The sequence below is a fragment of the Triturus cristatus genome, chromosome 3_2, assembly GCF_964204655.1.
Source record: "Triturus cristatus chromosome 3_2, aTriCri1.1, whole genome shotgun sequence".
Taxonomy (NCBI): domain Eukaryota; kingdom Metazoa; phylum Chordata; class Amphibia; order Caudata; family Salamandridae; genus Triturus; species Triturus cristatus.
Window position 1 is genome coordinate 997773010 of NC_140584.1, and position 15693 is coordinate 997788702.

Here is a 15693-nt window from a genome sequence, read left to right on the forward strand (position 1 = left end):
GTCTTTCTGGTTAGTTTGTTCACTCGTCCACCTATTTGGAGTTTGCATTTGAAACAAACGAGTTGTATTACTCAAAAGCCAAACCGTTCTTACAACAAACCCTGCGAATAAATTCGCTGAAACTGCGTTAGGGGAAACGGTATGAAAATCAAGTCTTCACTGCCGTAAATAAACCGACTTCAAGAAAGCACCTCGGCTCTAATGTATTCAACAACCCACGACTAAATTCGCAGTGGCAACTTGCTCTATTTACTCTTCTTCCGGCTCTCAGAATCGTCACGTGACCTAAATCAACTAACCAACCGAGCATGAGCATTGCATCTCCCCTATGCCCCTCCCTCTTCGACCTTCGTATTGTTGTACGTCACTAATAGGCGGGGAGAGAAGACGTCTGCAACTTTCGCTCGCTCTCTCTTTCTCGGCCATTGGTTTCGCACAGACTCCCGGAAGAGATCAGGGTTGCGGAGCTGTGGAGGGCAGTAAGGACGAGCTAGGGCAGTCGCCGCCATGACCTCTACATCCATGCGCGAGTGCGCACGGGATTGGGAGGAGTTGCAAGACAACTACCAGCAGCTTCAGGTGGGTTTACGCGACCCTGCAGCATGCATGCTGCAGCAGAGCGCATCTAGCTGTCAAAATAGTTCCTCCCCGATGCCCTGATTGGTTGAATCGTCTGTCTGCACTTTGAAACCTCGTCTCTGAAAAGCTGATTCGTGGAATATCTTACCTGCGCATTGGAAGTACCTCTCGTTTACGTGGATTGGCTAAACGAAACGCCTATTTTGTTTATAGAAATCACAAATTTGAGATTTCAGTTCTACCTTCCCAACGCTGCCAAGGTTCCAGTCTGCGTATCTGTGACATTTCTCGGTTCGTAGTGAGCGAATGTGTGAAGTTCCCAGTCTCATGTGTGACACTTTGAGTGGAACTGTGTTGCAAATGTAGTCAATGAGCTGTCACCCAAGCAGTGAAATTTCAGCCACAAGTAGCAGGTTTGTTACTCCACCTGATATAATCCCTGCCCCCTTAGCAGGGGACTTGCCTTAACAGCAGCAGCAGCAGGAACTATACTTTTAACAAAAATTGACTTTGGTATAGACAATTCAGCAGTCCCCCAATAGTTAACATTTCCATGAAGGGCACCTACCACCATACCCCTCAAAGACCTGTCGACCTTGCCTGCATTGCTTTGCCATCACTAACCGCGGAGCTCAGGAATTGGAAGGCAATATGAAATGAATAGCATTTACTGTAGCTAATTAATTTTCCGTTGCTTAATTTCATGTAGTGAATAAATCACAACACTTTTGAATTAACGATGTGTAGCTGAAAGTGGCTATTTATTATTTGTACCACATGTTGCCATTTCTGACTTTTCAGTCCACAGTCATTGCCTTGTGGGACTTGTAGTTTAACTTTTCAATTACAAATTTGATATTAACTATCTAAAGCGCCAAGTGACACTATTTAAAAACCCTTGCACATCTCTGGGTGAAGGTGTCAAACCTAACACAGCCATTTCGGAGCTATTGTAATTTAAATGCGTCTAGATTTGTTGCCTGAGTACCTTACCCTGCACTGGTATCAAAGTGCTTTTTGCACTGCACAGCCAGCCGGCTCATATAAACGGAGTTTGCCAGATGATCGCTCTGCTGATGCGCCAATCGTTTTAAAACTATCACTTTTGTCTACAGGCTGGCATGTAGAAAGGCAGAGCCAGTACTTAATTTGTAAAATATGAAGTGCAGGTGCTCAAATGTTTGTCGGAGGCCACACCCACTTTTTTCTGGCTCCACCCACTTACTATATTAGCTCCACCCACATCTTCAACTGGCACTGCGAAAAGTCAAATATAATACCTGATCTGAATTTCAGAAAGTGAGCCTTCCTCATAGTAAGGTTTTGATAGGAGGTTCCCCTTGAACCATTTTGAAAAAGATGAAAGCAAAAGTGAATTTAAAGAACAATTTTGGAATAAATTATCTAAAACCACTAATGCATTGAAAAGGGAAAATGTCAGTGGTCTTTGTGCTGATTTGGGGAAAGGAAAATACTGGGGGTAGGGCATGCCATTTTTAACAGAGTCATAGCAAAGTAAATCGTAAATAATGACCTGACATAAGCACCCAGACCAGAAAGCATGGAAATCTCACACACAAGTACTCAGACAAGGAAGCATGGAAACGTCACACACAGGTACCCAAGCCAGAAAGCATGGAAATGTCACACAAGCACCCATGCGATAAACCATGGAAATGTGTGTGTCACACATAAGCATCCATTCCAGGCCATAAACCGTGGAAATGTCACACATAAGCACCCATGTCAGAAAGCATGGAAATCTCACACATAAATACTCAGACAAGGAAGCATGGAAACGTCACACAAAGGCCCCCAGGACAGAAATCATGGAAACGACACACAAAGGCCCCAGGCCAGAAATCATGGAAACGTCACACAAAGGCACCCAGGCCAGAAAGCATGAAAATGTTAAAGAAAGGCACTCAAGCCATTAGCCATGTCCTTCTACATTTCAGAAAATAGAAGGCCCAAAAACATTGTTTTATATCTTAATGGTTTGCCCTATAATATTTAATGTATTTCTATTTAGTGGAATTGCTTCAAAAGTGGCGACACATTGCAGTTTTCATTGTGTTCTAATCTAAAACTTTTGCTGACTGGTTGACATATATATGTCATATAGAGGGGCTCATTATGGCATAAATATGAATTTCAACATAGCGCCACCTTCCGGCCCGGTGCAAGTTTTCTTGTATTTTTGGTTTCTATAATGGGGACATTTTCTTATTAGTGAGGGGGCTTATCAGAGGGAATTTACAGTGCTCAATCCTTTCTGAGCACTAAAAACACCCAAATTAATTTTCCCTGGCTAATTTCCATGCCACCTCATTGATATGCATGTTTTATCATAAGCATATTGGAATGACTGTCATGCCCATTATCCATACATTTGCAGGGTATAGTGAGAAATAACATATGGTAGGAATCGGATTGAAGGATTCCCTGAACCAGAATTTCCCTTTTAGCTGCGCTTGAAAATTCCGGATCTCACTGCACTCCACACTGCCGCCCATCTGTACGACCGACCACCACTCCCTCTATGAGAGCCAGGCCAGCCAATAAGCCAAATGCACCAGAGGCCTGCTGATTGCTATCTTGAGTTGAAGCGTACCGCTAGGGCCGACGGGCGTGGCGGCTTCCGATTACTACTAGGCCAGGCACTAGGCAGGCAGGCACTGGTCTGGCATTCAGACAGTGAAACTGAATGAATCACAGACATCGGACTCCGACTTTGAGGATCCTATAATCATCGTATTTGTATATTAGGGAGCCACCGGAGCCGGGTGAGCTGCCTGCAGCCTGCCTGCTTCCAGTCCCACTGTCCACGCTACAAGTTAGAACCGGACCAATGCCATCACGCCAGGCCCGGCTTCAGGAAGGTTTATTTGGGTGGGCCAAGGATGCATTTGGGTGGACCACTGCAGGCTCGATTTGTCGCATATATGTCTAGCCAGGTCTGCTACAGGGTCCTCATTTATCTCTTCTTAGTCATACAAGGCCCAGTAAAACGCACTCTTTTCCAGATCTCTTTCTAAATGTTATCACTCTCAAAAAGGGTTTTTTCCATGTGATGTTCCTTTGATGGGAAGAGGAGCTTTCTGAGGTGGGAGTATTAGTCAAGTGACACTTCTCGGGCTCCCTCTGTGTGAGCCTTCAGGGAGAATCTATCTTCATTACAACCTCCTCCACCTGACCCCGGACTCTGCAACGCACCCCCTTACAGGCTTGATTATCCACTACTCCTCTCCAGTGCACCTTATCTCACAGCTGACCCTGGGCACCAGCCCCATATCAGGCACCATTGGGCCCCACTTTCATTTTTCCCGGTAAAAACATTAGTAAAATCACCTTCAAACTTAAAACATTGAATTAACAGTAAATATATTTAGCACGCACTTTAATGTTCCACAGTAGCCCTTATGACCCGACTGCTAATTAAATAAACAAAAACAGAAAGACCATGACAGGGCCGGCTTCAGCACTGATGCGAAAGTCTTTTTTCGTGCCGCACCAATAACCTCTTTCTCCGTAAATACCTTTACTACCTCCTTCCAACAGTGCCCTTGACCTCCTCCTTGGATTCCCTCACTGCCACACGCCACAAGCGCCCCTCATCTCCCCATAACCACTCCCCCTCATGACCTCCTCCTCGGATTCCCTCGCTGCCACCCTCCACCAGTGCACCTCATCTCTCTGTAGCCCCTCTCCCTCATGACCTCCTCCTCAGACTCCCTCACTACCACCCTCCAACAGTGCCTCTCATCTCTACCTAGCTCCCCCCTCCACCTCATGACCTCCTCCTCGGATTCCCTCACTGCCACTCTCCAACAGTGCCCCTCATCGCTCCATAGCCCATCCCACAACCTCCTCCTCGTATTCCCTCACTGCCACCCTCCAACAGTGCCCCTCATCTTTATGTAGCCCATCTCTCATATGCATTTCATTTGTTGTATAGAGCTACTCATATCAGTGTAGTGTGTGTCAGTACTTTACACCACGCACACATTATACAGAGACCATGAATCGTACCAGTATGTAAATTAGTCTACAGGGAATGTCACATAAGCCAATGAAGATTACAAGGTGTATGAATCACAGGTCATCCTTACTGGTGGACAGTATATGTTAAGAGGGTTTGGTCTGGGGAAACACAACATTAGGATTTAAAGAGTATTCCATGGGGGGTCAGCTTTACTGATAAAAATGTATATCTGCCCAAACATACTCATTTTAGCAACATTAGAATAATGAAAGACTGGGGACGTTCTAACTATATCACAAAACAAAAAAAAAACGAAGTTCTAACTTTACCTTTCATGTTTGTATGCAGCTCTTTGATGACAGTTCATTGGTCACTGTCCTATGTTAGGATTGTAATTGCTGAACAGCAAGTAACACAAGGATCTCTGTGACAAAGGCATAACCCACTGAGCTTCCACATAAAATACAGTTCATCTGCATTTAAAAACCACTAACAGACAAATGATTGCTCTCCAGCAGGATCATTAATCACCAGCTGGGCATCTTATTATCTTATTGTTATCCTGCATCGGCCACGATAATGATAAAAACAGTTTAAATGAAGCAGACACAAAGTATATGCCTTGCTGGGTCTGTGCAGATTTAAAAAAGAAAAACTAATAGTAACACATTGTCTTACCGACTCCATTAGTCAAACTTAGTGTGGCAGCCTGATGTGATAAGCTGCTGCAGGGGTCAGGAGAGGTGAGTAGGAATAAACAAACTTCTTATCTCCTGCGCTGCATAGAAAAAGAAATATCCACGCAGCAGAACAGTAGGCAAAGGTTACTGTTGTCAAAGAAAGGATTTTGCCTTTCGCCATGTGAAGATGAAGGGGTGAAAAAATAAACAAAGCCTCTTTAACATGTAAACGGTCTCATAAAGACTTGTGAAGTACCCGGGTGCGACTACGATAATCTCCAAAACTGTCTGCGTGTGTGCGCGCCGGGGAAGCTGTCTCAACCCGGCTGACACACATAAGGGCAGGGGGTGGGGGGGGGGGGGGGACAGGAGGGGAGGGTGCTTGAAGCACTTTGTTTGAGTAGAACCGGGCCTGCATCATGCTACCCAAAAAAAAAAAACACAGCGTTGGTTTTGGCACCGCATTGCATTGGCATCCCTAGTTAGCTCGCTTCGCTTTACTACTACTACTGCTTAACTTAAGTGCTTAAATTGAAACTTCTAATCTTACCGTTACTCGCGTGGGGCCGGTCGGCAGGGTCACACACACACTCAGTGCTGGTTGCACTGCCACTGCTTGTGCCTTCGCTTTTATTAGTACGTACGTAACGTACTACGATTGATTAGGCCTGGTGCTGCCTGCTTGCTACAGTACCACCAGTCCAGAGACCGCCAGTATTGTGGTGGTGGTGGTACTACTGGCTGCAGTTGATCGATGCCTGCTACTTCTGCACACACGCTGCCCAGCCAGTTCTGCCCTGCGCCCCTGCCCTTATCGTCCACGATGAAGCTGCGCTGCTGCGGGTGGATCAGCTGGGCGTGGCAAAGAAAAAAAAATGTGTGCCGCACACGCAGACCCTGCCTACCCCAGCAGAACCTCCAGCTCGGCCCCACGGCCCACCCAAATACGTGTGTGTGTGTGTGTTCCTGTTCCCGAACTTCCGCGGCCCGCCCACACTGTGTCTGCAATCTGATTATTTGCATCTCTGCACTGGAGGGCTGTTCGGGCCCGCCACGCGGCCGCCATGATGGTGATGACATGACATATTATTTATATTTTCTTCTTATTAATTTGAATATATATATTCTCTGTCTTGGACTTGGGCGGGGGTGGCCGCGGACTGCTGCCTGCAGGCTAAGTGATTATTAAGAAGAAGTGACTGAGCCGCAAGTAAACGCCGGCCTGTCACTGACCCTTACACTCGGCGGGATACTTCAAACGCTGCGGCTGTGGGCCTGTGGCTGCACTGCACCGAGTTACGTGAGTGCAATAATAAAGCCAAGGTACATTTTAAAAAACATCCATCAATGTGGGCGTGCGCAGCAGCAGATGCTGTAGACCCGGCCCTAATAATTAAGTGCCGGTGCTAAGCACCGGCACAAATTAAGCACTGGGCAGATCTAGAGGTATGGCATGCTGAGCCAGGAAAAAAACCTGCAGGGTAATTGCATCGGATCACGAGGGGCATAGGCTCAAATGTGAAAGGGCACAGATGTCGGGAGTCATTATGTGACTACAGAACTAAATTGCCAGATGTCTCTCAGAGACGATCAGACAAGGCTCCCCTCAGCTGCTAAAGTGTGTGGCATGGTACCTGGTTCTTAGCGAGGTCCTGTTCATTGGCATGTACTGGTATCAATAGTCACAACACACAATCCAACAGGAGCAACAGCGTGCATGAGGCACAGAGAGCATGTCCACTATTCAGTGCCCAAATGAAGAGGTGCTTGTAGGGGGTCTTTCAGTTGAATGCACATTATATGATAATGTGCAAATATTCTCATTTGCGTTAATTTAACCCTAGATGCGTGACACTTGGCTGGGCTACCTTCCTGTTGGTAGCTTTTCTTAAGAGTCTCCTGTTTTGTCAGAAAAAAAGTGCGGGGTTTGCCATTTTTAACACTGGAGGTGATGCCTATACTTGTTGCTAAAAATATTTAAAAGGTATAATCACACCAAGAAGGATCTAGTACTCATAAAATATTAGGAATATGAAAAATTCCCCATATGGCTAGTGAAACGTCGCTTGTTTTGTGTACCTAGGGCAGGGCTGCTACAACACACAAGTTGTATGCAAACAGTTTCAGGTGGGAGAAAGCGAAATCAAAGCCATTTTTGGTATTGAAAATTGTGGGTCTCCTGACTGAATCTGGTCTGTTGGCATGTATGTTTTACTCCAACAACTAACCCCCCACTCTGGAGAGGAGCACACAGGGCCGGCTCCCCCACTAGGGAAGAGAAGCATCGCCCCACTGCTTTCTCACAGTGAGAGAAAGCCAAAACATAAAATGGTAATAACTTTTGGTTATTACCATCTTATGTTTCTTTCTGCAATGTGGGCAAGCAGGTGGGACGGAGCTGCCCGGGCAGGGTAGGAATGGTTTGCCCACTCCTGAATGCTCATGACTGGTAAGGTCGGCCCTCTCGGGCCCCCCAAACCAGTCATGTGCACTCTGCACTTCACCGTACATGGAGAACATACCATCCCTTACAGCCCCTGGCTGGGCGGCGGCCCGACCAATCATAACGCTCCACTGGAGTATTGTGATCAGGCAGGGGAGTGAGGCTGCCTCCTTCCTGTCACCACCCCCCCCGCCCCCCGCATGACCCTGCATCCACTCCCTCCATCCCCCCTCCCACCAGCCATGCAGGCTGCTACTAGGAACACATTCCTGTATCCGCTCTCATATCCCAAATCCAACCATTGCCATACACCACATTAACAGTGGCACTCTACTGGACCCTGTGCCCAACATACCAACACCCTACTATAGAACATCCCTCCCAAAACAACAAAATGCAATCAAAACGCAACTCCTCAAAACATCACATAATTACTGTATTACACAGTCGGACGGAGAATGGCCCTCTGGTCATAGCGAGTGTGATGTCTCCCACTAGCGTCTCTCTGCACTCTCACTTGGGGGCCGCAGGACTAGTATCAGCAGGCACATTCGGTTTGGTCATTGAAGGCACACACCTCGGAACCTGACTCTGCATGTTTTCCAGGGCCCACTAGTCGCGGGATTCACCCCACTGGTTCCATCACGCTCCAGACATCAGTCTTCAGGGTCCTCTGTAGAAGACCATCAGACAAATGTTTCAAACAAGCTTCCCACTCATCAGCCAGCTTGGCAGCTCAGGGCTGTCAAGAAAGGTAATCTGCAGGGTCTATCGTCCCAGTTGGTATATAGTGTTGAAGAAGTACTCTTGGAGCTGCAGCGCCCACTTTTTAATATGTGGAGGGGGTTTTGAACAGCAATATAAAGGGTTTTTGGTCAGTGCTTACAGTGAAGTGATGGCCGTAGACGTACAGGTACAAATGGCAGCAACCTCAATGTACCCTTTTGGCCTCCTATTCCATTTGGAATTAGAGCTGTTCTGTCAAGGTGAGCACTCAGCTGACATAGGCTTTTGGGGCTCACTCCCCACAGTGTTGTCGTTGGGAGAGAAATGCTCCTAGCCCCCATGGGGCTAGCATCTACAGGTATTTGAGTAGTCTTAGTGGGGTCAAAGTAAAAAGGAGTCATGTCTGCGGACAGTACTTCCTTGATCTTGATGAACGCTTCCTCTTGCATGTCACCCCTTACCCAGGGACTTGTTGTTTCAGCAAGTATCTCAGAGGGGCAGTCAGGGTAGTGAGGTTTCATATGAAACTCCGGCAGTAATGTACCATACCAAGGAAACTTCATACTTAAGTAATGGAGGTTGGAGATTGACTGCTTTAATGTCCTCTACCTTCTCTGGGTTGGAAGCCACCCCCTTTATAGAGAATAGATATCCAGAGAAACTAATGGATGACTATAGAAACTCACTTGGCACGATGATGGTGTCAGGCCACCATCCTGCAGCTTTTGTAGCATCTTCCTCAACATTTGATAATGCTCTTCGAATGTGGTCACGTTTTCAATATGTCATCTCTTATGTTCAGGACTTCTAGAAGCCCTCACTGTACTTCACTTTTCACGTTTGTGGCGGCACTGAAACTGCAAAATTTAGCCACTTGTAGCTGTGCAGATAAATATGAACTCTGGGTGTAGGTGGAGCTGATGATAGCCTGACCGGAAGTGTATCTTGGAAACCCAACATGCTCCGCGGAGATCATCTGCAATGTTGTCTGCCATGGGGTTGAGATGTCGTTCCCCTTAAATGACAAGGATCGTTCACTTCATGTCTACGCAAATGCGAAACTCTCCTGCTTGTTTGGGCTTGCTTGTGATAGCAGTAGGGAAAATCCATGGAGTAGGACCGTCTGCCATTTCAATAATATCTGCTTCCTCCACTTTCTGCAGCTCTATCAGACCCATCCCCAGCCCGATCATACCAATCCTCAAATAAAGAAGAGCTTATTTGGCTCTCACCAAGAGTGGTAGTAGGTGGGTAGATTTTCCTGACATGGCTTATGCTTTGCTCGGCTGCCCCCCTATCCTTCCCAGGTACGACAAGCCCCTTTTCTTTACTACTAAAACTTCACCAGATGCAACCATAACAGTCTGGGGCAGTGGGGGAAAGCAGGTGAGTGATGGACTGCATCAGATTGTCATACATGCGCGACACCACATTCCTCCCTAGAATAAATAAAAGCATAAAACAAACGGACATAACAACAATAGTATGGAAGAAAGTCTATGGTACAAACTCTTGGTAGCACTGGGATGATTTGTGATCCTTTCTCACATCACATCTACAGCCAGTCCCTCAAGAGGCCTCAAGTGCCTAATGCCCCTGATAATAAGCGGTGAACCAAAAGAGTGGGTAAACTAGTATAGGAATGTATACAGGGATAGCAGCTAAGGTTTACGTAATTATTTACCTATATTTGAGTAGGCCCTGAGAAATATTCTCCACTGAATAGAGCAGCAGTTTCTGCATGAGGGCGTTGGGGCTCCGCTCCCTTTACTTCGTCCTCCAGGGTTGGCCATTACAAAAGTAAAAACAAACTCTTTTAAATAGCTTTGGAAAAAAAAAAGCAATGTAAACACACACACCTCTTGCTTAGTGCCGTGCCACCCTGAGTCTACAGTATTTGCCGGGCGGATGAGCTCTCAGTCCTGAGGCTTTTGAGTTTATCAGCTTGGCAAAGACATGTCCACAAGGACCAATCTCCACCCCCTAATGACGCAGGGGTAAAGTTAGCCCCGGCCGCTTGAGGCTGAAGCCCTATAGCTCCAAGAGCTTCTCATCAGTCAGGGAGTGGGGAGGATAGTCCCCACACCCTTTCAGAGAACGCCACAGGGGGTTGGCTCTTGCCCTGAGACGAGTCGGGGAAAGGGTGGGGTAAAAGGCTGCAGACAGGAGGGAATCTGAGGAACCAAGTCTGAGCAGTTTGTCATCGCGACTTTTGAAGACACACTGCGTAGACTCGGGGTGTCTGCTTCCCCCGCTGCTGTTTCAGGAGTCGGACTGTGTGGACGCCATCATTAGTTTTCAGACCCAGCTCTGGTGTTTCACTGAAGCCAGGAGATGAGGAGCAGACAAGGTGATGTGCACTGCAGGTGCATGTGGGCATCGCCTAAAGGCTTCCCTGCCCTGGCCTGATCTGAACATGTGGCTTGCCGGTGCTCCAGTAAGGTGGAAACATTTCTCTGACAGGTTCATTTCTTTTGTACCTGTCTGTGTTGTTAAAGCGAACGTGCATCGGGTTGCTGTTGCTGTTCAACTGAAAGCGATTTTGCATTTTCTCGCACTTCACGAGAACTGCTTAATGTGATGATCCCATTAAGATACTTTCGCTGTCATCTATTTATGAGAAAGTAGAACCTCTTAACAGGGAGGTGTGATAGTAATTACCAAAGAAGGGATAGGGAGTAGGCTAAATACAAATGGGAAATGCAAAAAGAACTATTGATGGACAGAATGCAGAACACTGTCATACATTCACCCCAGTACAGAGATCTGGGCCTAAATCCATCCTTTTTTGCTCACCATGCCATTCCAGTTTGGACCCAGCCATATTCAAATCAGTCTTGACCCTGTGCCCAATGGGAACAGTCCAGCCCGAACTGCCAGGTCAGGTCCTCCCTGGACTGAAAACAAGCATCCTAGGACCGGTTTCGGGGTTTCACCCCTCTTCAGCCAGGATAGCTTGATTCCAGTGGCATGGAGAGCACAGGACTCACGTCTGAGCATACCCGTCCCACTCGGGGCAACAAATGCAAAAAGAACTATTGCTGGACAGAATGCAGAACAATGTCATACATTCACCCCAGTACAGAGATCTGGGCCTAAAGCCATTGTTGTTTTTCAAGATATCCTGGCTGATGAGGGTTATGAACCCGAAACCGGTCCCAGGATGCTTGTTTCCAGTCCAGGGAAGGCATGGCCTAGCAGTTCAGGCTGGACTGTTCCCATGAGGCACAGGGTCAGACTGATTTGCATATGGCCATGTCTGAACTGGGGCGGTGGAGTGAGCTAAAGAATGATGATGGATTAAACACAGATCAGTTGACTGGGGGTGAGTGTTTGATTTGCTCAAGCGCTCCGTCCATCATCCCTTTTGGTATCGCTTTGTTCGCCCTAAATTGGCAGGGTATGCCCAGACGTGGGTCCCTTGCTCACTTTGCCACTGGATTCAAGATAGCCTGGTTGATGAGGGTTATGAACCTGAAACCGGTCCCAAGATGCTTGTTTCCGGTCCAGGGAAGGCATGGCATGGCAGTTCGGGCTGGATGATCCCCTTTAGGCACAGGGTCAGACTGATTTGCATATGGCCATGTCTGAACTGGGGTGGTGGAGTGAGCTAAAGAATGATGATGGATTAAACCCAGATCAGTTGACTGGGGGTGAGTGTTTGATTTGCTCAAGCGCTCCGTCCATCATCCCCTTTGGTATCGCTTTAAATACAAATGGGGACACTGTGATTATTAGAGACCGAGCCGCGGATCACTGCAAACGAGGTCTTGGGATTACTGCAGAAGGTATCTTATGGGCCTCAGTGTTGTCGAAGTGGGTGGTTTCTAAAGGGTATGGTGTGCGCATACTGTGTTGTAATTTGAGAAAAACATTACTCCTACTTTTTCTGAAAAGACAATTGAACGGTTAATTGTGACACTTTAAGTGCTTCAGCTGAAGCATAAGGCAGTGAGCCTCCTCTGCTGTGAAACCGAGAGAAGGACAGACAGCTAAACCTGCCTACTTGTTAGGGCCCTTGCATGCCTGACAGAAATGTAAATATGCGTAACTGGTTAATCTGCAAATGCAAAGGTGGCTTAGAAGGTTGTATTGGCTGTAGTTGATGAAATTCCTTGAACCCTTGTGATGACACAAACATATTCATTTTGAGTGGTGTTGCAAAGGAGTTACCAGTTGAGCTGTGAATTGTGTGCTTTTAAAGGACAGTTAAAGTAAAATTGCATTACATAATTGTAATATTTTAGAAGCACTATTTATCTTAAAAATGTTTGCACATCTTGTAGCAGCCTATCTTATTTTTTGTCTGCAGAGACAGCCCCTCATGGCTTGATGTATTTTTCTATTACATCGATTACCTTCATTTTGTTGATTAATTTCTGTTTCGTGGGACCTGTCTGCTGCCCTGGTCTTTCTTTATTGATCGCCTGTTCGGCACAACATTTATATCCTACTCAGCTCTTCTGCAGTTGAGGTCCAAATCTGGTAAAGAGGAAAGGGTTAAATTATTCACACAAACTGTGTCAAATGGAAAAAAGTAAATGCACGAGATGAGACAAGTGTAGGCCGTTTGCTTGCAATGATCTTTAAAAAGTGTTTCTTCTGCCATTACTTGGGATCTAGCGCATGGCCCCACCCTGTATTGTCAAAGTATACCTATTCATCAAATTCAGCAGGACATGCCTCTTGAAAGACCTCATGTGATTAAAGAGGAGTTCTGTCTGCATAATTCAAAGCAATCACAACTTGTAAATGAGGAACAGTAATCAGTGCTCTTTCCTTCAATATTGTTCTTTGATTGGTGTTCACTGTATCAGAATATAGCTTGTATATGTCAGCACGTATATAGTAAGCAGGGCTCGAAAAATCAACTTGCATTGTCGAGCAAGATTTAATCAGGACGAACTATTTTTAGGGACTACTTGCCCTTTCTGGCAAGCCGAAAATCCTCTAACTTCTGTGGAAGACAAACTGACTTTTGACTTCTGTCTCTGAAAGTGGAGCATAACAAGAGTTAAAGGTATCTTTATTGCTCACAAAGTGAAAGAGCAATAAAGATGCAGTTAAATCTTGTTATCTTGTCACATTTGTTGGCTTTCAGAGACAGAGGTCAAAAGTCTGTTTTGTCTTTCTACAATTATTTTTCTTTCTGTGACCAAAGTTAGAGGATTTTGAAAAAAGTGAACTGTGTTTCAATTGAACTGTGCAAAGCATGTGAAATGAAAGGCTGTAAGATGTCGGCTTTTTTATACAACACTGAAATAGCTAAGTGAACTGTTCAAACAGTTCAAATATATTTCACTAGTTACGAAGACACATTTTTGCAATTCTGCGTGGTGAAAAAAATATTTTTGTAGGCTCAAAACAAATTAGAACACTTTACGTGCACATTTGAAATATTCTTGCTGAAACTCAATTTCCAAACATTGTTTATGAGCTATTATCAGTGAATCTACATGTTAGTGGGAACGTTTTGTGGCCATATCAATGAGCAATCTGTAAATGACAGTGCACTACCACATCATGCTTTAGTAATATATTCATGAAAAGTTGTTTTTTAAACATGAACTGGTAATTATTACTGCTCCTACCCAGATGACAGTGCTATTAGTAAACTAAGGGCCATATATACGACCATTCCAATTTGCAAGTCGCAAATTGTGGCGTTTTGCGACTTTCTATATGCAACTCACAAAATGGAATGTACAACAGTGTCGGAGACACTGTTTGCGATTCTCAAATGCGTCGCAAGAGACCTGCCTCATTAAAATTTATGAGGCAGGTCGCAATTTACGACCATTGGGAATGCCCTGCAAACACAGGGATGATAGCCTGCTGGGGACAGCAGACCCCCATGTCTGTTTTTGATTTTTCAATAAAGCAACTTTATTTTTCAAATGCAGCACTTTTTCAATAACGGAAAACGAGATGCGTTAAAAAAAATGAACCTTTGTATTTTTTAAGGGCAAGAACTGCCTGCTCTTGAATATATTTTTGCACCTATTCACAAAGCGCAAGTGGTCTCCTGGGGACATCTTCCTGTTAACAAGTGGCTTACCCTTGCTTGAAGTAGGTGGTAAACTTCGAATGTATTGCAAAACAATAGTACATACCATTCTGACTCACTATTAGGAAGGGACATCCTTGACACGGCCCTTCCTTTTAGCGACTCGCAAACACTGTTTTGCTAGTCACCTACTTGCAAAATAGCATTTGTATATACCACCACTCTTTTTTGCAGTCGCAAATGGGCCGATTTCCCGGATGTGACTGCAAATCTGGCCCAAAAAGGAAAACCAGGGATCATGTGTACCCTGTATATGGGCTTGATTCTTGTTATACATGGAGCCAACATTTAGTCTAGAAAATAAAGTTTTTTTGTACAGCAGAAATAGTGAACTTACATATTCAATGGTGCTCTCTTATGTGGTAATAAAGAAAAAGGCGGCTCTATAAGACAAAATATTTGCCTATGGTCACACAATTTGAAACCAGTTCACAGGTCAAGTAAATTACAGTTAGGTCAAGTAGATTATTCAAGTTACTAGACCTGCAGGTCTAGTAAAAATGTTATGATTTTTCGAGCCCTGGTAAGGTTCTTTTTAGCCAATTAAAATAATACAGGGTTTCTGAGGCCTGAAATTGTCGGTTGCAGACCTTGGGTTGCTATGCAATCTCTTTTGTCTTGTATAGTGCATTCTTTGAACTGATTCACCTTCAGTCATTTTTAACGGGCCACCATTGAGAGCTCTAGAGCAAAGGCTGAAGGCAGTGCAGATTTCTCACCGTTCCTGTCAGTGGATCAAAAAGGTTTTCCGAATACTTGGTCATCTAATTATTGGCCTCTTTGCTAAATAAACAGAACAATGGTCACTTATTCCAATTGCAATTGTGATTCATTGCAACTGCATGTAAATGAGGTACAAAGTTTCTAAAATATTTAGAAGGCACGAGTAAATGAAAATAAAGTGCTTACAGGTGTCCATGCGTTGTGTGTTTGGGGATTGTGAAGTGAAGGAGACATGAGGAAGTGCATTCAGGAGTCAGTGAAAGGAGACTGCTGAAGATAAGATATGTATATGGACAAGATGTGGAGAGAAAAGGGTGCAAGTGTCTAACGTAGAATGAACATAATGGGTATGATTGAGACACTCTGAAGACCACTCCCCCTTCTACAGGCCTCAGAAATGTTTAATTCACATGCAACAATTTCAGTATTGAAACATTTAATTAATTTTATTAACCTTCTTGCTTTCTCAAATTTGCTTGAAAGGGCACCA

At 45.2% G+C, this 15693-nt stretch overlaps 1 protein-coding gene across 1 annotated transcript in view; it reads left to right on the forward strand.

Moving 5' to 3' along the window:
- Nucleotides 1–364: 364 nt before the first annotated feature.
- TMEM120A (transmembrane protein 120A) overlaps nucleotides 365–15693 on the forward strand; it is a 148324-nt gene continuing 132995 nt past the window's right edge. Inside the window, exon 1 of the mRNA XM_085649615.1 lies at nucleotides 365–579. Within this exon, the coding sequence (XP_085505741.1) occupies nucleotides 508–579 (72 nt within the window). The 5' untranslated portion in view covers nucleotides 365–507. The remainder of the gene's footprint in view (nucleotides 580–15693) is intronic.